This window comes from Festucalex cinctus, chromosome 11 (assembly GCF_051991245.1).
Source record: "Festucalex cinctus isolate MCC-2025b chromosome 11, RoL_Fcin_1.0, whole genome shotgun sequence".
NCBI lineage: Eukaryota > Metazoa > Chordata > Actinopteri > Syngnathiformes > Syngnathidae > Festucalex > Festucalex cinctus.
In genome coordinates, this window is record NC_135421.1 from 21774013 (window position 1) to 21798911 (window position 24899).

The window sequence follows — 24899 nt, forward strand, 5'->3', positions numbered from 1 at the left end:
TCTCTTCTTTCATCAGGAAAAAAAAATATATTTCTATCTGTTTCCATTTTGCAGCAATTAACATTAGAAGAGAGCTAAATTTCATCATTTTTCACAAATTAACTATTTAAAATTGTAAGTAATTTAGCTTTTTTTTCTAGATGGCCCTGGTTGATCTCCTTTGCTCTGCTCCCACCTGCTGGCCGTTTGTGTCATAACTGCAACCATTCTTTGCAGTTGAGAGGCTGCATCAAAGCCTTATGTTTGCTCTAGCATAAAAACAAAACAAAACAAACAAACGTATAAATACGTCTTTGGGACACTTAAAACATTTAAAAAAAAAAAAAGAAAATATTTACACGTTATTGGGAGCAAATGAGTTAATCAATTAACAATATAGAGAGCATACAGAACCAATAAATGTGAGTGGTAGAGCTATGTGGTAACCAATGGTGGTCAGGAATCAGGCTCGGCCAGTGGGGCTAAATCAAAATGCCAGGGCCGATTATTTGTGCCAGTCCAGTCCTGGTCAAGACAGCCGCACAACCAGCACTGTGAGGGCCAACAATTTGAGTGTAAACTTGCATATTTTGCAAGTGACCGTGCTAACCGCCTCATTTTTTGGCAAAATATTTCCACACACTTGTATCATAGTTCACATTTTGCCGACAAAGAATGCTGCCCTCGTTCCTCACAGCGAATCCTGTCGTCCCAACTGGTGTGATTGTTTTAAGCCACGAGTGACGATGAGTGGTAGACCCTGACGATAAACGATGTCATAGGATTATCTCGACGGTTCTGTCAAATGTAATCAGAAACGGTTCCTGTGCTGCTCCATTGTGCAGGACTCAGTTGTGCCGGGGAGAGCGACGAGGCGGCCAACCTGACGGAGTGCATGCGCTGGGCCGGCCCTTTGCCCGCTCAGATCCGAGCGTGTCGAGTGGCTTGCAGGGATGACTGCACTCTAACAACCTGGTCCAAGTTCTCCGAGTGCGAGGGATGCGGAAGCTTCCAAAGTCGCAAGCGCTCACTTACAGGTAAGAGTGTCACCTTTTGAAAGCAGGTTGGACTGAATTCACTCACTCCCTCCTATATCGGTCCAACTGATTGTGTCACTTCCTACACTCCCCGTGCTTTTCTCGGGTCGAAATTGGGTCTTACATTGCATGTAATCCCTGATTTCAACACAGATGGCCGAATTTGAATTTACATGCTGTGTTTGCAGAGCAGGCTGGATACTATTTGTCTTCATGAATATTTGAGCCGGTGCCACAGGGGCTGTCGTAAACACACCCTGTCTGTTTCCATAATGCTCTTCGAACCCAACTCATTAAAATGGGCCCGATTTCGATGGTCGGTCGTCCCTGAGAAAGGTAGACATGTGCCGCAGTTTCGGGCCATTCTACCTACTTAAATGTCATGACTTTATGTCTTCATTCTACAATTGTGAGGCTTCAAGGTCATTGTCAGGCAGGCCACTCTAAAAATAGTCGAATTGTCAAATACTTTTTTTTTAAAGTAGACGTTTCATTCTATTGACGGTTATATAAGCTATGACAATTTGAATGCAGAGGATGTCAATCCTACCTTCAAGGTACTCGAAGTGCTAAAAAAAAAAATGTCTGATGAGGCATTGTAAGTAGCAACTGGGAGTTCAGTCAGTATCTTGCTCAAGGACACTTCAACACACTCACGAGGGCATAGAATCGAGCTCACAACTTTCGGATTTGGCGACCGCCACTCCACCAGCTAAGCCATATCGCCCCTAAATAATTGACATTTCCCTTGAAAAAGTAAACTGTTCCTTCATTGGCAAATAACAGCGTTTAGGCTGATTGATACGCTGAGATGACAACACACCTACAGTACAATTAGGTTGACGCCAAATTATAGATGTCTGAAAGCGTCCGTCACGCATCAGTAAAGCAAAACATCCGCTTGCTTTGTGTGAATATGCTGTCACTCCTTAACAATTTGGAGATTTGAGTGAAGAAAAGTCAATAACAGCCTGCTCGTCTGATAATGTATCCGTCGCTGAACAACCATGTCAACATGCCAATTTCTGTTTTGAAGTGAAAGGATGATTGTTTAATTGACTGGTGCATTCAAGGCAAGCGTGTATGTCCAACCACTGACAGCCTCCAGTTTGCTTCCTTAAACATGACTCTGAACTGCTTCATCTTCAAGTAAGATGATCAATCACAAAGTCACATTTAGTGCATCTTTATATAAGTAATGTTCTTTTTAATGCATTTGCTTTCATTTTATGGCACAATTTCATGCCTGTTTTTGCTCCACTGTAAGGCTATTTTATGACATTAATTTACATAAGGGACTAGGAAAGAGTGCGGAGAGAGGATAACGTTTATTAGATGCCTATATTACAGCAGATGGATTTTATTACTACACACTGTTATATGAAGGATGGACATATTCTGTGGTAAGGTAGATAGAGTTGTTCTATTGTACAATATCTGTCAACTGAGTGAGTATAAATGTTATACTGTGTCAATGTAACAATAGCTATGGATTGTATTAATGCCGAAGTTGGCAAAACTACAGCATGAAGTCCATTGAATTGTAAGACATAATAGAGCCGTTCATGGTGTAGCTGGGCGGAGTCTTGAGCTAAAGTACACTACTTTCAAAAAGTAGGTGAAATTTCAGGCTGAGCCGAAAATACACCGTTATCTTCTAATACAGTGTTTTTTGTGCAGCCATATGTTCTCTTATAAGGAGATGAATGGCAAAATTCAAAGTAGGTGTTTGGTTTTAGCTTCTTAATTTTCATGGACCTCCACTTCTATGCCTTTCTGTTTTTTCCAGTCTGTCTGTATCTTTGTTGCAACCTGATGACACTCTCAAACCCTTTTCGCACTGCACTCGCTCAATGTGAAAGAATCGTGCGTCAACAATCATTTTTGGAAGTAAAAAAAAATTGGAAGAAAAACAGTCATAATCCACTCCTAGCCATTTCCACAGAAGCAATCCCGTTCGCTCCCGGCTGTTTTACTGGATTTTGACTGATTTTGCAAGGCCCACAGAATATTGTGTTCTATTGCTATAAAAGCATAGAACCTATCAAAAGAAAGATTAAAGTCTCTTCTTCCATCAGAAAAAAAAGTATGTTTCTATCTGTTTCCGTTTTGCAGCAATTAGCATTAGAAGAGAGCTAAGTTTCATCAGTTTTCACAAATCTATTCAAAATTGTAAGTAATTGAGCTTTTTTTCTACATGGGCCTGGTTGATCTCCTTTGCTCTGCTGCCACCTGCTGGCCGTTTGTGTAATAACTACCATTTCTGCAACCGTTCTTTGCAGTTGAGAGGCTGCATCATAGCCTTCTGTATGCTCTAGCATAACAAAAAAAAACAAAAAAAAAACGTATAAATACGTCTTTGGGACACTTACAACGTTTAAAAAAATGTATTTACACGTTATTGGGAGCAAATGAGTTAATTGGTTTCAAAAGAAATCCCTGATTTTGCTCAAGGAGGAGGATGAAAACACGAGCAACAGAGGAAAGACTCGCAGCTCGGCGGAATTTGGTCAGTTTAATCATGCAATTACTGAAACAAGTCTGCCAAAATAAGACTAAATCACTCCTCCAGCTCACACCACCTCCGCCATCGAATAGAAGATTTTCCAATTCAAGACCTTTGCCGCACCTTCCAGCAACGCTCTATTCCGTGGTCCCTGCTCCTCACCACATACACAATGAATGGGTTGGATGACAGCACGCTAAGTGCAGTGTGAAAAGAGCTAAATTTGCCTTTTTTTTTCGTTTTGGAAAATAATTTTATTTTGACACTCCTGTACTACTTGCCTGTATTTGGATCTTTCAGCTTTTTACTACAATCCACCCTTAAAACTTCAGCTTGTGACAAAAATTTCAGTTCCGCTTCGTGTTTAAAGCCTCACCTTGGAGAGATACTGTTGATCAATAGAATAGTTAGGTGATGTCTTGCTTTCATGGTGTTAAAATGTGAACAGCATAATGAAAAGGACTGCAAACCGATTCTAACTGTAATAGCAAATGTGTCAGTCCAATCATATATCAAACACGCCGTTTAGCTTCTTGTTATAGAACTGAAAGTTGCACATTGAACAGTTGGACGTGCATTCAAAAGTTTTGAGAAGGTCTTAAGTTCTGCTGGAATGGTTATAGTACATTTTAGGTTCATCCTGAAATGTCACCCAAAAGTCCAATTTGTGTAACTTTTTGTGAGTAGTGTATTTGCATCGACAGCTTGGCTCAACAATGATCTAACTTTTAGAAAGTAGTTTCATTGAAATGCTTGTGTTTCAGACTGAGCAGATGGTATTTAAGAGGAAGGAGAAAGACGATACTGTAATATGCCATTTCATAAAGCATTATTTTACTTCTGCAAAAAGAATTCAACCATTAAACCCATCACGACCAGCTGTGATTTGCGTCATGATATATTAGCGTATCAACTCTGTCGAGAATAATCTCCTTTGTTAGTTTTGAATTTAGGACATTTTGTTAACGGGGTGGAAGTTTTGGTAGAATTACTCTTATTGTATTTCCTTTCATTTGTGTGTTGAAATGCAGAAAAATGAAAGTGTTGCCAACTATGACAAAATATTCCTTGTCGTCAACTGTTTATTTTTGATGGCATTATATTGAATCGCTAGCCTCATTTCATCTACCTGCAACGCAGCCTCGTGAGATGTATATTCTTTCAAATGAGTCCAACTTTTTGGAAATGAGATGTAATACAATATTTCTAAAGGCAATGGGGAAATTATGATAGTAAAATAAGTGATGATATGAATACAAAGGAAAAAAAAAACCTCATGTTCATAACCTACAGATTGAATAAAATGCTTTTTGTAGACTAATAATGAATGCAAATGAAGAATACACTGTACACTGAGGATATATTGATATAAAAAAGTATATTTTTAAAGCGTCTTTGTTGTCTATTTACCAGCATTTGTTTGCTATGCCTCCAAAAAAGGTTCAAAGTAAATGTTGCATTCTATTTGAACTACCTTTCTTCTTCTGTTTTAATTGTCACCACTTTTGAATGACAAATATGACTTCAAATAACACAAAATGTACTCTCCTATTAACTCATTCACTCCCAGCCATTTTCACAGAAACAATCTGTTCGCTCATGGCTGTTTTACTGAATTTCGACAGATTTTGCAAGGCCCGCAAAATATTGTGTTCAATTGCTATAAAAACATGGAACCTATCAAAAGAAATATTAAAGTGTCTTCTTTCATCAGGAAAAAAAAGTATGTTTCTATCTGTTTCCGTTTTGCAGCAATTAGCATCAGTTTTCACAAATCTATTCAAAATTGTAAATAATTGAGCTTTTTTTCTACATGGCCCTGGTTGATCTCCTTTGCTCTGCTGCCACCTGCTGGCCGTTTGTGTAATAACTACCATTTCTGCAACCATTCTTTGCAGTTGAGAGGCTGCATCAAAGCCTTCTGTATGCTTCAGCATTAAAAAAAAAAAAACCCGCAGAAAAAAACGTATAAATACGTCTTTGGGACACTTAAAACATTAAAAAAAAAACGTATCTCCACGTTATTGGGAGCAAATGAGTTAATATGCAGTATGCAGAAGAATAGACTTAATGACTTTGGTGATGGAATGCTTTTGACTCCTGTGTTAATGTGTGGCTATTCCCAAAAATCAAATGAAAATATGTGCAATTTATATACAGTAATGTATGCTTCCACTTTCGCGGAAAGACTTTCAAGTGTGTCCTGGGAGAACTAAGCCCAAGCCTTAATGCTTCTTGTAAAGCGAATGATTCATTGATCATGTCCTTCTCAACCTGTGATCCAGTTTGTGAGGAAACAAGCTCGAGCCTACATAACTCTTCATCTTTTTCATCACGCTCTCGTCCATCAGGTCGCAGTAAAAAGAAGGAACAATGCCTGAATGAGGCGCTGTACCCTCTGGAAGAGAAAGAGGTGTGTCCCTGTGAGGAGTTCTTGTCCCAACCATTCGGGAACTGGTCCGATTGCATCCTCCATGAACCGTCCGCTGTGGGGTCGCTGCACAGTTGGATGAGCCACCAGGAAGTGAAGGAGTGCGGTCAAGGTCTACGCTCCAGAGCCGTGGCCTGCATTGATCAACAAGGACGCCTGGTTGAGCCTACGCTGTGTACAGACACTGGTAAGGGTTTACGGACAAGAGTCCTCGTATACAAAACTGCATACAGTTACATCCTTCCTCTTTAGTTTTTCCTCTGGTCTCTGGAATTTAGAGGTTTCTGGGGTTGGCGTAAAGCTCTGATTTTGTAACCATGTGGATGGCAGGAGGTGTTTGGTTGATGCTGGATTTCACTTTGATGCATTGGATGTGCTGGTGTCTGTGGATCTCACTCTGCTTCATCTATCCTTCCCTCCTTCCTCTCTTTAGTTTTTCCTCTGGTCTCTTGAGATCTCCTTAATTTGTTGGAATTTAGAGGTTTCTGGGGTTGGCGTAAGACTCTGATTTTGTAACCATGTGGATGGCAGGAGGTGTTTAGTTGGTGCTGGATTTTACTTTGATTTATCTTTCTTTTCTTTGACCATTCCTCTGGTCTCCTGACCTTCTGAAGTTCACGACTCTGGCGAGACTCTGAAGTAGCCGGTTAAGGTGAAGGGTAATGGGATTTTTATTAGGTTTTAGGTGAATTAATGACTATAAATTTACACGTATTTACACGCACGCGCACGCACACAAAAAAGAAAAAAAAATGCATACAAAATATAGCCTGTGTAAGAGTGAGCGTGAGTTGTAAAAACCCAGCGAAAGTTTCACCGCGCTGCCGGCACGGTTGTGCAGAAAAAAAAAGAAAAAAAACCACTCATTAGCCTGATAATTACTTCTTGGTCACAGCGAGCAAGTGTGGCAGAGCGCAGGCCAATGTGGGAAATTATTCATGTGACCCATAATGAAGCTGTCACCCGAGTGCGAGTCCGACCTCTGTCTCCTGTCTGCCAATGTTCCATTCGCAGGCTACACGGTGGAGGTGTGCCACATCCCGTGCCCCCTAGACTGCAAGCTCAGTGACTGGTCGGCGTGGTCGGCCTGCAGTTCGTCATGCGGCGGCGGGCTGAAGGTCAGATCCAAGTGGCTGAGGGAGAAGGCTTTTAACGGGGGCCGTCCGTGCCCCAAACTGGATCTGAAGAACCAGGTACGATCATCACCACTGCAGACAAACCTGACGACGTTTACATGCAGTCAATGTCGGGTTAAGGCCGAAATGACGGTTTCTGAAACATCCGTGATAACCCGTTTACATGTGTGAGTGGACAGTTTTTTTCCGATTCGATTCGATTCACGTCATTTCAATCCGATATTGATTAATTATGGAACATCAATTCTTCAAGGATATGATAAAAACTCCATGTTTCACCATTTTTGTATTAAGTATTTCTGGTGGGCTTTGCGGCAGATGCACCGGCTTATATACACGCAACTACGTATTAATATATACACACTGTGGCATTTCTGCTATGGAGACGTAAAATAATGTGAAAACGCCACAGAGAAATCAATGTATTCAAGTTAGGCTCATTTAGAGAGTAGTAATGTAAGATGGCCGCGGTGTACAGGACTGTCTCAGAAAATTAGAATATTGTGATAAAATCCATTATTTTCTGTATTGCAATTAAATAAGCAAAAATGCCATACATTCTGGATTCATTACAAATCAACTGAAATATTGCAAGACTTTTATTATTTTTTAATATTGCTGATTATGGCTTACAGCTTAAGAAAACTCAAATATCCTATCTCAAAATGTTGAAATATTTCCTCAGACGAAGTAAAAAAAAAAAAAAAAAGCCATAGTCAGCAATATTAAAACAATTAAAGGTTTGCAATATTTCAGTTGATTTGTATTGAATCCAGAATGTATGGCATTTTTGCTTATTTAATTCCATTACAGAAAATAAAGGACTTTATCACAATATTCTAATTTTTTGAGACAGTCCTGTATACAAGTAGGGGAGACCGGGGCTAGTTGTATCACGGGTAAGTTGTCACATTGCAATTTGCTTCTCCACCAGAGGACGCAACGAAAAAGTGGAATACTAGTTTTCTTCGTATAATGATCAGGGGTTGTGTACTGTCTGAGAAGAAAATAGCACATTGTGAGCTGAGATGAGTGCCAGTTATCTGTTTTGCACAACCCAAAGTACATTTTTTCACCTTCATATATTTTGAAACAGGCGTCGTACATTGACAAATTCTAGCAGCAAATCATGTGGACTTGTTAGAGGAGAGATTTAGGCATCTTGTCATGCCTCAGTCACTGTTTTAAGCTAACTTTGAACTAGAGCAAGTTTTCGCCAACATGGTCGTTTTGAGGTTTGTTGTCACATATGCAAAGAATGAGCCAATGAAAAATGCACCTCGGCAACTGTTTACGTATGCCAGAATTGTTCTTCAGATGATGAGTCTGAATAATGAGGAATATAGTTTGATAGGGTTTGTTTCATTGATAAAAATTGATTTTCCCTTTGTTGGAACTACAGTATGCCCACGTCAGAAATGGTTTAAGTTTCATAATGAACCATCCATCCATTAACTGAAATGCTTTTAAAAAAAAAATTAATTACATTTAATCTCAAATTTCCAATTTAAGGGACGCAAAACAGACATTTGAGGCTGAGAGCTATGACCTACATGCCAGCAGTTCCTGAGGACTTTAATTTATTTCATAATATTTTATGTTAAATTTTGCTCAATGACTATGGTAAATTGTCGAGATCAATGATAAACAATTTCTCTGGCTGGAAAAGCCAACAAAGAAAACAAAACAGGAGAACAAGGATAATTTTGTCCTTGTTTTATTAGCTGCAAAATCCAACGTGACATCTTACCCCATATAGTGTGACAACTTACCCATTGGTAGGGCAACATGTCACATGTTCACTCACTTTATTTGATGGCTTATAACTCTGCACTGACACAAACTACAAAAATGACATGAATACGAAAAATATACTCAAGAATTTGATCTTTCATCTGGTATACATTGTGTTTATATATAATGTATTGGTTCCAAGAAATATATCAAAAAGTGATGCAACAAGCACCGGTCTCCCTACTTCCTGTTTAAATGATCAAATATTGAGATTAGACAAGTGGGTAAATTTGGATTTTTTGTGTGTTTACATGGCCTTTTGAAGCCTGAATATTGCCAGTATTTGTGTTTTGAAAGGGTTACTGACTGCATTTTAACGTAGTCAGTGTGGATGTTATGTGCAAACTTCAAAAAACAGCAGTTAGTTCGTTCGTAACTGCTCGTATTGTTCCAACCACTGTGAGTCATCTTGTCCAATAGACAGTTGAATAATGCATTCCAAATTTTATGGAGACGTGGCGACAATAGTTAACCCGTCGCCCATCCACAATGTTCTGCACTCTTCTTTTATTGAATGCAAATGAGGGCAATCTGCACTTACAGTCCACTCATGTTCGCCACCATTACACATGTAATTTGCATGGCTCCACTGGAAGTCAAATTGTACTAATGGCATATGCGGTACACTATGTTATTTGTAGATAAGCCCTGTTCTCGTATACTGTAGGAAAATTGGTGTGATGTCGCAAAAAAAAAAGCTTCTGGATGCTCTCTGAATGTTTTTTTTTTTTTTTTTGTGGTGTTGCCGTCACACGATGCAGCTTGTGGGACTTTCACTTCGACATCCTCAACTCTCCTTGACATAAAAACAGGATCATATCTGCCAATGACCCGACCCATCTGTTCATTTTAAAAAATCCAATGCGGTCCTTGGGCACAAAAGTTTGCCCAACTCTGCTCGATAGGCAGGTGTTACTTGTGGTTTTGAATGTCTTAGTAGGTCACGGTTTAAAGGGGAGATGTGTTTTATGAATGCGGCCATTACGCTTCAACGCTTTGGAAAGGACACTGTAGTTTGCAGAGGTCAGTATGGAGATGAGGCGCGACTCGCACGAGGAGATTTGTGTACAGATGGTTAAGTACCCGCTAACAAGGTCTTTACGGCCCCGGCTGTAATGCCCTGAAATAACCCTGGCCACTTAAAAGTGGTGCCCGTTGTTGCCAAGGCCCTCACAGATTTATCCCAGGGTTACAGCAGGGCCTCGCTGTTAATGTTACCAAATGGTCCTCGTAAAGCGAGTTACATCTGTCACAGTTGTGGCGAAAAAGCTAATATACTGTAAGCTCTCGTCTGGCTTAGTAATTGTTGTCCCTTTTCTTGCTGTTGTACTCTGTATGGACAGCAATGTGTTCATTTGCAAAATGTAATTGTGATACAGAATATGTATGGAAGTTCAAAATCCTGAGCTAATATTTTGTTGTTTTTGGAACAGCCCAAGAGTCTCATTTATAAACTTTATATTCAGGAATGACAAAATTGATTGTTCATTTGGACTACAATTTGTAATACATTTGCATGTAATCAAAACAAATATATATTTTTTTTCAATTTTGCCAACTTGTGCCATACTTGTGACATCTAAATCATAAATGGCTTCTCTCCTCTCCCCTCCCTCATCCGTGTCAACTGAACTCTGGACCAAATATGGCCAAATTCCCACCAGCAGATGGTTCCTCTCCATCAGGGCTAAAGGAGAAATTTACACTACAGAGCATTTCATTCTATCATCCCATGCTTGACTGAGCAAAAGTGATGTGGAGAGATTCAATGTGTCACCTGCACATTTACTGTGTTCTGATGCGTTGGAGGGTAGTGCGGGTCAGGGGGGAAATCATATAGTTTGGTGATTGAGTTTAAAATCTCAGTACCACTTTAGAGTGTGTAGATTGAGAGTTGACACATTGACTATGTTAATTATTAGGAATTTGGGATATCTATATACATATAAATATATATATATATATATATATATATATATATATATATATATATATATATATATATATCCATCCATCCATCCATTTTCTTGACCGCTTATTCCTCACAAGGGTCGCGGGGGCTGCTGGCGCCTATCTCAGCTGGCTCTGGGCAGTAGGCGGGGGACACCCTGGACTGGTTGCCATATATATATATATATATATATATATATATATATATATATATATATATATATATATATATATATATATATATTAGGGGGGTGAATTGCCTAGTATCTGACGATTCGATTCGTATCACGATTCACAGGTCACGATTCGATTCGATACCGATTAATCCCAATACAAATTTATAAGTCGATTGTTGCGATTTTTTAAATTCAAAATTAGAAAATACTAATCAGTAAACTTGTACAGTCTAAGATTTGTATGAAAATGTATTATTTATTTATCTGAAACTTCAGTCTTATACAGGTTGTAATCTGTTTCATGTTTGAACAGCTTTGAAATAAAATAATAATAATTCATGTTCCATTAATATAACATTCTTCTATGCTTTAGGTGTGAACCCTTTTTAACACCCCTAACACCCCTAATATATATATATATATATATATATATATATATATATATATATATATATATATATATATATATATATATATATATATATATATATATATATATATATATATATATATATATATATATATATATATATATGTGTTGTAGCATAAATTGTGTCACTCTAAGATTGGAATTACTTAATAGTGACTCAAGTTTAATGTTTGCACTAAAGGGAAAAAAAACAAAAAAAAAAACAGTGGTCTCAGGGCACTGCATCTATTCTCCTCCAAAACGGATGTATATAGTTCTTAAAATAAATAAATAAATAATGTAAAATAACCCTTCATAATGGTACTCTGAACATATAGAAGAAGCAGCGATTTTTTAAAAATCATATAAAATTGTCTTTATTGTGCACTATATGTTAAGGATTTAAAAACAGCAAGTGTGCTGAACAGAAATGAATCGATGGGAAATGTGAGCAATTTTGTGAGTAGTGTGCGAGCCAGTCGTGAGCCTGTATGGAAATTAGTTGAGCATAACGCGTGCACTTAAAGCCTCTAGTCCATTGGCAATGAACATTTACCAGTTCGAGAGAAAGTTTGTTCAGCTGCTCAACTTTTGGAATGAACATTTTTTTTTTTACATATTCATGGATCCTATACAATCTGAGGGAAGGAAACAAGGTACACTTGGCAAATGTGTGTGCGTGGGTGTGTGTACAGTATGCCTGTACAACACTTATTTAGTCATATGAAAACAAATGCCCAATATTGTCAGCTGGTTTGATTTGTGATTTATAGTGTTCCCCCTATGTCATGGTTCATTTTTTTACACCACCACTACATTATATTGCAGATTTTTTTTTAGAGATTATTTTTTATTCAGGAGTAGTATTTACAGTACAGTATACAGGAAACTCAGAATTTAGAGTACCATCTTGTGCTAGAACATGCAGTGAGTATACTGTATCCATTTGAGCATTGTTATATGCTCAGTATTTTATTTTAAATTTTTGCACCGCTGTATGTGTTAAAATAGCAGTCCTTTGAAGGTTCGTAATTATCGTAAAATCACTGCTAATTTATGTTAGCCTACTATGGCATTTCATATATTGTTTAAGCACTGAACTAGTGGACTGTTATATAAAATTATATGGTTTGGTTGAATATTTTAGTAGTTGAATATACAATTCTCTTTTGTTATGTGTGTGATTTTAACAGTTTAACTGGGAGTGATAAACAGCTTGGAGCATGCACACTTCTTATTTCGCCCTGCGAGTAAGAGAGAACGTGCAAAATAGTACTTTGAAAAGGTGCTTTTAGGATGGGTAAGCTATGAAACAAATAATTTAATATGGACACTCATGTGACCTTGCACCAGGTGGGTCTGGAATATTTCTCATACAATAAATGTGTAAACCGTATACACTTTATATTTAGCTATTTGGTTGTTTTTTCTGATTATACACACAAGTGGAGGATGAGAAAATATTTTTTGTCGTTAACTCTTTGACCGCCAAAAACGGTTAATAACGTTTAGTAAAATCACAATGTATGCCGCCATAAATGTTGTGATGTCAACTACTTTTATTTTTTTATTTTTTTATTTTTTATTTTAAATATATATCAGTGGTCAGTGCACCGTCCAAGTGCAGCGCAGCCGGGTCAATGAGTTGTGAAATCAAAAACACCCACTAACTATGGCCAGCAGATGGCAGCGGTAGCTGCTCGGGCCCTAACTAGAGCTGCAAATTACAATGAAACATGACGCAATCTGATGAAATAGAACGTTTTCAAGGCTGACGTGAATAATCAAAGCCTTTGTAACGTTAAACCTAATTTGACGGAGCGTCACTAAACAAAAAATATTAGTATCAAAGACACTGTTGGGGGTTGTTTTTTTAATAACGCGTGGCAGTAAAAGAGTTAAAACATCCTAAGCGCCAGACTCGGTGGAGCTAATTATCATATTCATCTTACTGCATCACCTGCTGTTGTGGCGCAGTTTTGCTGCACGAGCGTCATTTGACGTCGTTTGTGATGGCCTTCGATTGGGTGTTGTCGAGCTTCTTTGTGCCCTGTTGAGTTGGAATGTAGTCATCAGCCGCTCGTCTATTGTCAAAATTGCCTTGTAATCACATCATACTGTTTTGCAGTATTAAATAAAAATAGGACATGACTTTTTGATCATTCTCTACTGAGGCTGATGACAGCTCATACATCATAAATGAGGCATTCACAGCTGGATTCAACTTGTTTCTTAAGTGGCTGTCAAGCTTCATAGCATATGACAACGAAAGGTGGTGGGAGATGTTTCTTTGGCCATGCTTGACCAGATTGTAAACTTGAGGCTTACATGTGAAATTTATTAGACATTACTGCCCTGAAACGCAAATATTGAACTGCTGAGTATATAAAACTTTGTAGTCATTTGGGTGATAAATGTTTTTTGGCAAAACATCCCCTGTAATGAGGAGTGCACATCCAATACAGTTTGACTGATTTATAACTCAACTGGTCGTCTTCTTTCAACCTTTTGATGAGCAGGTAATTTTGAGTCTTGTTTGTCCGCAGTGCGTTTGTGGTAGGTGAAATGTCTTGATGTGTGTGTGTGTGTGGAGCTGAAGGAGCCAAAGCAGCGGGAAACTTTTGAGTCGTGAGAGGATGTTGAAGTGGATGTCAAGATGAAAGCGTTTAGAATTGTGACTTGTTTTTATATTTCATCCTTTAAATTAATCAGACATGTGATTATACAGACAGGTTTATTGTATCCTCTCCTCAAGGTCATAAACATATCGCAGCCTGTCAGATGCATAGATAAGAACCTTTCAGGCGAGTTTATGGCTTACATATTGAATTGCTGTTGTGTCGACACCTATTTCTGAAATGAATTCATTTCGCTCCATAAGACAATTGAGGACATAGTTGCTATATTGTAGCTATGCTTGGGTGTACTGGGTGACCCAACTATCAAGGTGTCTGATTGGTTGTTATTCAGGAAACCATCTTCTCCAAAAGTTTTGGCCAGATTGAGTCATAGATCAAAAACGTTACCCCTCAGTGTAAAACTGACAGAAAGTGAGTAGTGCTTAACTCATTTGCTCCCAATAACGTGAAAATACGTTTTTTTTTTAATGTTCTAAGTGTCCCAAAGACGTATTTATACGTTTATTTTGTTTTTGGTTTTTTAATGCTAGAGCATACAGAAGGCTTTGATGCAGCCTCTCAACTGCAAAGAACGATTGCAGAAATGGTAGTTATTACACAAACGGCCAGCAGGTGGCAACAGAGCAAAGGAGATCAACCAGGGCCATGTAGAAAAAAAAGCTAAATTACTCACAATTTTGAATAGATTTGTGAAAACTGATGAAACTTAGCTCTCTTCTAATGCTAATTGCTACAAAACGGAAACAGAAACATACATTTTTTTCCCGATGAAAGAAGAGACTTTAATCTTTCTTTTGATAGGTTCTATGCTTTTATAGCAAAAGAACACAATATTCTGTGGGCCTTGCAAAATCAGTCAAAATCCAGTAAAACATCCGGGAGCGAACGGGACTGCTTCTGTGAAAATGGGTGGGAGTGAATGAGTTAATAGCTTAATCCAGAGATGGGCAACTGGCGGCCCGTGGGCCACATGCGGTCCCTGACCATACTTTGAGTGGCCCTTTGCTTGATTAAAAAGAACAAACCCAGAAGACGCATCAAAAAATGCTGCAAAATGTTTATGCTACGTTTATGTACAAAAAAACGGGGAAAAGAACCCAGGAAAAACAAAACAGAAAATACGCAAAAGCCAAAATGTAAAAGCCGTTTGCACTGGGAAAAATAATAACAGTAAATGAGAGTATGTGATTATATTTGTGTTTGCTTCAAATCCATTGTAGTAGTAGATCCTTTATACATGCATTGAGAAATGTGTTATGAAAAATTGTATTCATTGGTACTTTACTCTCGCATTATTTGATCAGTATTCTAAACAGTGAAAAGAAAGAAGATTGAAGTACTTGGCTCTGCAGGTGTCTTCATAAATACCACCTGGCGAATCTGCTTTAACCAGAGATGATTAATCAAACTAGGAATCATTCATTTGAGCTAGCTAGTGTAGCAGGTCTGCTGCAACAGGAGCTCTAATTGCAAAACTCTAATGATGTGAAGAAGATTGTTTGCTTCTCGTTGCATGGATGAAATGCTTGTGGAATATAGTGCTAATGCATTTGAACTGTGTCCTGGTAATAGATAAACAAATGAGAAAATGGTTCATTTCAGAGGGGACTACAGTATTTGATGGGATAAATAATGTAATTATTGCGTCACATGGTTGTACTGCACTGAATATTGACGGTCAAAAGATACAACAAGGCCTTTTTTTTTTGTCTGTGGGTTTTGGATGTGACATCAAACTGTGAGCAAAGACATGCACAAATGGCGGATCATCCAAACTGGGCACGGTTCAAAACCATAGAGAGAGAATTCAGCATAGAGTCCAGCAGCCCTCACAACGGCAGATCTCCACAGGAGCGAGCCTCCCAGACATCTGATGAAACAGTTGGTTTACATGAACGCAGAATTTCAGCTCAGAGAATCAGAAATGTCTCAATGAAAGCTCAGTTGAGTACTTGTCAGTCTTTCTGCATTCTTGATATGACTGCTGTAAGTTGGTGTAACCAACTGGCGTTGGAATATGTGCACCCTCTGAGACCTTACTCTTTGCTTAAGTGCTCTTTTCAAACTGTGTCGGTCACCAAAGAGTTGGCAAGTAGTTTACTGTTGACAATATTGTGACATGAGTTTACCCATGGTAGTGACTGGGCATATGCCAGTTATATAAAAATAAAAGCAAAACTTTGTAATAAGGACCACCAGTCTTATTTCAACCTCTATTACATCTAAAATCACCGTGTTGTTAGCAGCCAAATCTTGTGACTTGCGACTGTAAACAGAACGCCATTCCAAAGCAACGCTACATTTTCCGAATCGTTCACTTATCATGACTATATTTTGGTTTCATCAAGAAAGAAAGCAACAGTGAGTGACAGTAAGAGGAATGTGATGGGTGTTTTGCTGTAAAATGGAGCCGGCAGCTCAACTATATGAAGTACACACGGTTAACTCGTTTGCTCCCAATAATGTATGAATATGTTTTTTTTTAATGTTCTAAGTGTCCCAAAGACGTATTTATACATTTTTTTGTTTTTTGTTTTTTTAATGCTAGAGAATACAGAAGGCTTTGATGCAGCCCCTCAACTGCAAAGAACGGTTACAGAAATCGTAGTTATTACACAAAAGGCCAGCAGGTGGCAGCAGAGCAAAGGAGATCAACCAGGGCCATGTAGGAAAAAAGCTCAATTACTTACAATTTTAAATAGATTTGCGAAAACTGATGAAACTTAGCTCTCTTCTAATGCTAATTGCTGCAAAACGGAAACAGATAGAAACATACTTTTTTTCCTGATGAAAGAAGAGACTTTAATCTTTCTTTTGATAGGTTCCATGCTTTTATAGCAAAAGAACACAATATTCTGTGGGCCTTGCAAAATCAGTCAAAATCTAGTAAAATAGCCGGGAGCGAACGGGACTGCTTCTGTGAAAATGGCTGGGAGTGAATGAGTTAAGGAAGCAACAACAAATACATTTTGCGGTTTATTATAGTCATTATCAATATATCAAATATGTGACTCTATAGTCACCACTATGTACTTTCAACACTAAAAATTAAAAATGTGTTTTATTAATATTTTTCCCCGTTGCTCATGTAAAATTGCCAATAATTATATACGGTGCTACGGTAATTATAAGCGGTGTTATATATGGTTCTGCTTTATACATCAAATCAAACTTTATATGGCACTTTGTAAACATAAAATGCAACTCAAAGTACTGTGTAATAAAAACATACATAGTAGAATAAGATTTGTGAATTCAAAGTGTAAAAGATCTCAAAAGGTGAGCTATTGTGTGAAAGTCGACATCACTTGTGACTAAAGCCTTAAATAACAGTATAGTCTATCTTTAAGTGAAATCAGATGTTGACACAGAGACTTGAAGGCCTGAGGACTCATCTTTAACGCTCCCTTTGGCAAGTTTCCTTTGCTCTCAATCAAATGTCAAGCTACGTTTACACAATATTCCCTGCGGCCACGGTAGTCCTTTTTGCTTGCAGCCTAAAGCCCTTTGGAAATTTGGCAATTTTAGTCTCCATATTCAAGCGTTGTTAGGTCTTGCTAAATTTTGTCACGTGACTGACCCCGGCGCTCTACCTTGGATGCCTGTATGTTCCCTCCTGACCCAGAATAGCGTCCTTCACATTTCTCACGTTCTATTCGAGGTGTGACGCGGTTTTCACGTTCTGTCAAGGCTTTCTATTGATAAAACGTGGATGCCAGGAAGCCTCAGAGCATGAAAGTAATAGCAGTCGTTGTATTGTTTTATTCTCAGAGGCGAATTCATGAGGACAGACTGGAGCACAATGAGCTAAACATGGGTTGATAATATGCAGGTCAATCTTGGCTGAGCTGATTTTCAATTGTCTTAGAACTGCCCTATTTGGCCAATCCTGTTACAGTTTGGCAAGGTTGAGGACCTAATTGTTTGGGAAGCTGGAAGTCAAGGCAGAAGTGCTCTAAATAATAATCATTTCAAAAGAACAAAAAGGCAAAAAAACAAGTACGGAAAGGAATAAAAAAAAACAAAAACAACAAGAACAGAAGCAGCAAACACCAACAATGGCTGAAAGAAACCAATGAACTAAAAATACACGCAAACTGAGGAGATAATGGGGAACACCTGGACAAAACATGAATGCCTGAGGGAGCTGATTGGTCGACACAAGGGACGAGAACAGTTTTACATAGAAAACATGACATGAAAAGGGGTGCTCTGGGAAAACATTACAAAACTAAATATAATCAAAACACAGATGACAAATCCTGTCTGGATAAGTCTGATCTAATTCTCTGGCTATTATTGGTCTTTGTTTGATTATTTTGTCGGCAACTACACTTGGAACGGAACATAGTATACATGTATATTCACCAAGAGAACCAGCTGATGCTTTGCATGTTTGTTTATAAATATTTATATATAGATATTTACACATTCGGCCATTTAGTTGAAGTCCAAACAGGTGTGTGTTTTTTATTTTATTTTAATTAACCATTATTACTCTAAAAATCTATTTCCTTTCCATGTCATTTACAAAGCAATTTCACCGTGCTAATATTTTTACAATACGTATACCTGATATTTTTACTTTGGTGATCACAAACTAATTCCTCTTAACAAGAAGCCAAGATCAATCTCCCCGATCCTAAAACTTTTAATCCCTCACACACGTGCAGTCGCGAATTAATGAGTGAATATAAATTGTTTTGGCGGCAAGATTATGATGTGTGTCTTTGTGGGTGAGTACACGTATAGGCAAGAGTAAATGCGTGTGCTGCTGTGTAAGCGTGTCACAGATCAAACGCAAGCTTTTGTGAGTTCAGCAATGGTTATTTCATGCTAAATGTATTTATTCAAATGATTTCACAAGCTGAGTGTGTCAACACCATTAGGGACATGTGCAGTTGAAATACTTTTTAATTTTGGAATTTAATTTGACACATAATGATCGTACTAAGACAGTTTTGGACTTATTTTGTTTTACTTTATTTATTATTATTTACTATTGTAATCATTTTCATTATATAAAGATTTCCCAGTAAAATGTAATTTCATTGTATTTAATTTGATTTTTTTAAATTAGCTTTAGCTTCGAAAAAATTTGACTGTTTCTAACTTTCTACAGCCTCAAAGTGAGACTTTGCCATTTACCAAAACTATCATCAAATATGATTGATTTCCTTAATTAGGGCTACATGATCACTGCTGTCTATTTCGTTAAAAACTCACTGACTGCCAGCTGTTTTCCAAGCCGAGCTGGCTGCATTCGCAGACGTTTGATAGCATTTCGATTGACCCACAGAAGATAATAAGTGTTCTGTAACAATATAAGCACTAAACCTTCTAAAACAAAAATTAGACATTCTTCTTTCGCCAGGAAAAAAAAGACAGTTAAGGTCACTTTGACCCCATCGTGCAACTGTACAAAAAGCTTCCTTTTAAAAGAATACGGTAACTCCTTTCATGGGTCACACTTAACTCATTTACTCCCAATAACGTATAAATACGTTTTTTAATGTTCTAAGTGTCCCAAAGACGTATTTATACGTTTTTTTTGTTTGATTTTTTTATGCTAGAGCATACAGAAGGCTTTAATGCAGCCTCTCAACCTCAAAGAACGGTTGCAGAAATGGTAGTTATTACACAAACGGCCAGCATGTGGCAGCAGAGCAAAGGAGATCACCCAGGGCCATGTAGAAAAAAAAAGCTAAATTATTTCCAACTTTAAATAGATTTGTGAAAACTGATGAAACTTAGCTCTCTTCTAATGCTAATTATTGCAAAACGGAAATAGATAGAAACATACTTTTTTTTTCTAATGAAAGAAGACACTTTAATCTTTCTTTTGATAGGTTCCATGCTTTTATAGCAATAGAACACAATATTCTGTGGGCCTTGCAAAATCAGTCAAAATCCAGTAAAACAGCCGGGAGAACGGGACTGCTTCTGTGAAAATGGCTGGGAGTGAATGAGTTAAAAACATACTTAATGAATACATAAGTCAGTGACGATAAATCGTCAGATTCCATTTGACAAGCAGGCAATGAGTTGTTAAGTAGATCACCAAGATGATTTACACAGTTCAGTCCGGACTTTTGATGTTACAAGTGAGAACTTTTTATGACCCGGGCAGTCGAGTCATTTCTGTCCTCCGATGGGCATATAGATTATAAATCAAACTTGTAACGATGTATTCATATGCTAATATGCAAACATTTCCTAGCACATCTATCAATATGAAATCTCTCTTGGCAAGATGGTTCAGCGTGTCTCCATGTGGTCTCACAAATCCATCTTGCCAATCTTCAATCAAAACCTTTTCAATATGAGAAAGATGTGCCAGCTGTGGAATTAGTTGCACATTTTTTCTGCCAAAAGCTGTAAAATCGTAAACTGTAGTACCTGAAGAGATAAACCACAATTCTAACCGTAGCAGTAGTTTTATCAGTGCTATTTCTTGTTTCATGTTTTCAGTATTCTCTTGACAATAGATGTTGGATGTTTGTTGAGTAAAGGCTCCGTTGGGATCGCCACTAAGGAGGTAATGTTTTTTTGTAGAGGGGTTGGGGGCATGGGGCACAAAAGAACACACAAACGTCATGTGGTGTGGATCTGGATTACTCTCTTGGTGTTATTGTACCGGTACTTGATACATACAGCGGTATGAAATAAGAATGAAATAATATTTAATATTGAAATTAATATAAAAAAATACTAGTGTTGTTCCGATACCCTTTTTTGGCTCCCGATACCGATACCAAGCTTCGCAGTATCGGCCGATACCGATACCATACCGATAATTAAGTTTTTTTTTCCTCAACATGAAAAAGCTGCCCTGCCATTGGTTCAGAGCATTCAAGGGCCAATAGGATATCTTAGATCGGCACGCAGTGAACATGTCACATATCAGCGAATGTCGTGCACCAGCAAGACACAACATGCAGCATCCAAAATCCTATATTAGCATTGGAATTAATGGTATCGGCATGTTACTTGTCAGTAGTCACCGATACCGATACCAATGTTTTAATGCAGTATCGGCACCTCTGCCGATACCAGTATCGGTATCGGAACAACACTAAAAAATACCTTAAAACTTTTCAGCTCGCGCCGTTGCTGCTGCTGCTCGCATATGTGACACTTCAACATGCCCAATCGAAAAAGTCACCGTTCGCCACTGGTATATAGACATTTTATATCCATTAATACACACAACTGTGAGGAAAATCTCCAACAGCACATCACTTACTACAACTGAGCGAGGTTTTCCTGCTCGGAAGCTTCAGATTTTCTGTCATCTTAATGTGGTTCAGCCTCAAGTGTGCTCTTGAGAAGTGACCTGAACCGCACTTTTTGTTTTTGGGTGCACACAAGGGCTCGGATGATAGCACTCACATTTGACCAAGCGAACCGCACGAGTAAGCAAGCAAGTGCAGTTTAATGGAAACCGACATGACATGTCACCTGTCACTACAAAGTGAACACTGATTATCCAACCGGAAATTTGCATTAGGATTCACTCACAGGGGATGCCAACAATAAAATGTCACCATAACAGCACTCAGTTGTACATTGGGAAGGCGATTTTGCTTATTGTATAGTAAAAAAAAATGTCTCTTGTCCTTTGTGTTCCATGTCCTAAATGACATCACCCCGTGTCATATCACTCATCCTCACGTGCAGTGTCTCCATTCAGTGGCTCATTTCCCAAGGTGTTTCATCTCCAGTCATGCCAACAAGCATCCCTTGTTCTGTCTCATTTCTTGTGATGCTATCCAGTGTCCCGTGATGTCACCAGGGTTTGTGTTTTGCGAGCGCCGAGCCCTTGCAAAATAAAACTGAGCTCACATCAAGACATCGATCTGCGGGAAGCCTTTATTCATGGTCGCAATGAATTATATGGTTAAAAAATGTCATGTAAAAAGTAACCTCAGGTTAAAAAGTCTTGACAGTTCATCAACAAGCCGCCTATTGTCAATAAGTAGGACACGGAATGTAAAAGTCCAAAAGTAATATGGTTGTGTAATAATTACCGGAAAATACACTTGAAAAAACAAAGATATTGTAATCTACTTTTGAGCGGGGGCGAAAAAGGAAAATGAAACGCTATTGGACTCAACTTAAACTCATTCACTGCCACTAACGGCGATAGAAGTCAAAGATCTGATGTTTTACCTTGTTAACTGTCAAACTCATGTCAGCTCAGGGGCCGCATGGAGGAAAATATATTACCAAGTGGGCCAAAATAACGGTATATAACTTTAAAACGATTGGCGTCAATTATACGCAGATTTGTGTGCCAGCCCGAAATTTTCATATTGTTCCAAAAAATAATACAAATGGAAATGGAACACGGCAACACTGACTCCTGGATGTTTTAAATCTACCTGTTTTGCATATATATTGTTCCCAGAATGCATTGCGTGGCACAGTTAATAACGTTATAAGGACGCTAATCCTTGTCATATCTATTTGTGTTACCAGTAATTGAATTTGTATCGTATTTAACACGTTTGTTGGTCTATGATTAAAATAAATATTATTATGATTATTATTATTATTCATAATAATAATCATAATAATAATAAAACAAATCGTAACTTTAACTTGTGTGTAAAATAATGACATCCAGGACGATTCCCCCGTACAAGAACTGCTTGTGAAGTTACAAATTGTACATATTTTGATTGTGACCGACTGATTAATTAGTCCGACATTACAACTTTTTATTTTATTTTTTTCAACTTTACAAAATCATCTCGCGGGCCAGATTAAACCCCTTTGCGGGCCTGATCCGGCCCGCAGGCCTTATGTTTGACATGCACCTCAAATGGACATCACTCAGTGTTTCACCCTCACTGATGTCACTCAGTATTTTTTCCACGGCTATATTGTGAATGTATTTACATTTTTAGTAAATATAAGTGTTTCTTTTGTAAATATTTGTGCACTAGTCATCTCAGGCTATCTGGAGCTACCCTAATGTATGATAAAATAATGATAGCACATTTAGTTTCCAGTCGCAGTCCTTCACAAATGTGTAGTCATGCATTAATTATTAAATACAAAAACACAACATTGCTTGGAGTTCTTTTTTTTTTTTCGTACAAGGTAACTTGCAGAATGATATTTGCACTGTTAGTTCATTTTCATCAATTTTCATTTAGTTGAGGCATCCATCAACAGTTGATAATACATCCAGTTGGAATAGTTAGCGTTTTTCACAGCTACAACTAATAATAGCCTAGACAAAAACGAGTTTTATTTTTAATGACCCTGTTTATATACAGTGCACACAGTCACTCGAAAAAACCATATGCTGATGCATTCTGGCTTGTCGCACCGTCTTCACATAAATTAATTTCTTCGCGTTTAGTCGAGTGCTCCGCCATTGCCCAGCTGTTGCAACCAACTGCAGCTTTTTAAAAAGCATCTTCACACTGCCGCAAATTATCCAAGATTGCTTGAATTGTAGTAAAAGAGCACTCAGTCATCCTTAACCCTCATTAAAAACACAAGCATGATACAGTATGTATTATGGATGAAGTAATTGTAGTCAAACCACCTTGGTGCTTTTTATCTAGTCTTTCCATTTTCCATTCAACTGCTGAAAAAAAAACACCAAACAAATATTGACTGGGGAAAAAAGAGCATTGTTCACGACAGTTTGCAGGCTCGTTAGCTGCTTAGTGGCGCCACATTAAACATACCTGCATGTTTCACATCACACCGGTTAGACGCCGGCGTGCCACGGTCTTCAAAAGCCTTGCCAGATGAACACATGGTGTGTTCTCATTTCCTGGGAGGAATCATCACAATTGCTGTAGTTGAATGATTCCTTGGGAACAATGAAGTGCCTCTTTCACAGAAATTATCTTTCGCATTTCCGTTAAAAGGCAAGGACATACAAAAAGGCAGTTGAAGGGCAATGCAATTGCAGTCATAAATAGTTGGAGATAAGATCACTTAAAGGGACAGTTCTTATTTTCGGGAGCTGTCTTTCCATTTACCATTTCCGCTGGTGTAGAATAAAAGTAATGTGTGAGGTGATTCCATCCATATTAAATGGAGATTACACTGAGGATCAGACAAACATCGCTTTTTTAATAGCCGGTTTAATTATTATAATTGGAGTTTGCAACAGATATTTTAGATATGTCTCTCATGTGAACAAGTCATAAATAAAGGGCCCAAATAAATACATACAATCTTAAAAAGAGCTCTCTGAATGATAAAATGCAAAACAAATATTTGTCCTAAAATATCCACACATTTCCCCCCTCAGTTTCAAATTGCAATTTCAAATATGACATATAAATCAAGCAGCTATTGTGCATTACTGGTCAAACGTTTTGGAACACCCTAATTTTTACATTAAAAAATAAAAAAATCATGCAGTTCATTACTACAGAACTTCATAGAAACTAAACCACGTAGGAAGCAAAGTTTTTACTTTTTTTTTTTTTTTGCCAGGGTTTGTTCGAGGTTGTAAATAGTTACAAAGACATCCGCCAGATGTTCAGCAACAGCTTTTATGGTTGTGAAATTTTTCTCTTCGCAAGGAAGTTTTGAACAAAATTTCTTGAACTTTGCGAACATTTTTTTTTGTCAGAACCAGTTTTTCTTGTCGCAAGGAAGTTTTGAACATGTTCAAAATTTTCAGATTTCTTGGCGACAAGAAAAACTGTTTGCAACTATTAAAACTGTTACCGAACGTATTTGCTACCTTGAACTAACCAGATTAAAATAAAAAATAAAAAATAGGCTTTAACATTTGTGGCATTCTTTCTACAATGAAAATCAAATATTGTTTAATAAGTTCTTCCTATCTATGTTGCAGAAATG

The 24899-nt window shown here is 37.9% G+C and overlaps 1 protein-coding gene across 2 annotated transcripts in view; it reads left to right on the top strand.

Moving 5' to 3' along the window:
* thsd7ba (thrombospondin, type I, domain containing 7Ba) overlaps positions 1 to 24899 on the top strand; it is a 213015-nt gene that overhangs the window by 149140 nt on the left and 38976 nt on the right. For both annotated transcript variants that reach the window (XM_077536062.1, XM_077536063.1), the window contains 3 exons: positions 825 to 1016; positions 5874 to 6140; positions 6968 to 7146. In XM_077536062.1, the coding sequence (XP_077392188.1) occupies positions 825 to 1016; positions 5874 to 6140; positions 6968 to 7146 (638 nt within the window). The remainder of the gene's footprint in view (positions 1 to 824; positions 1017 to 5873; positions 6141 to 6967; positions 7147 to 24899) is intronic.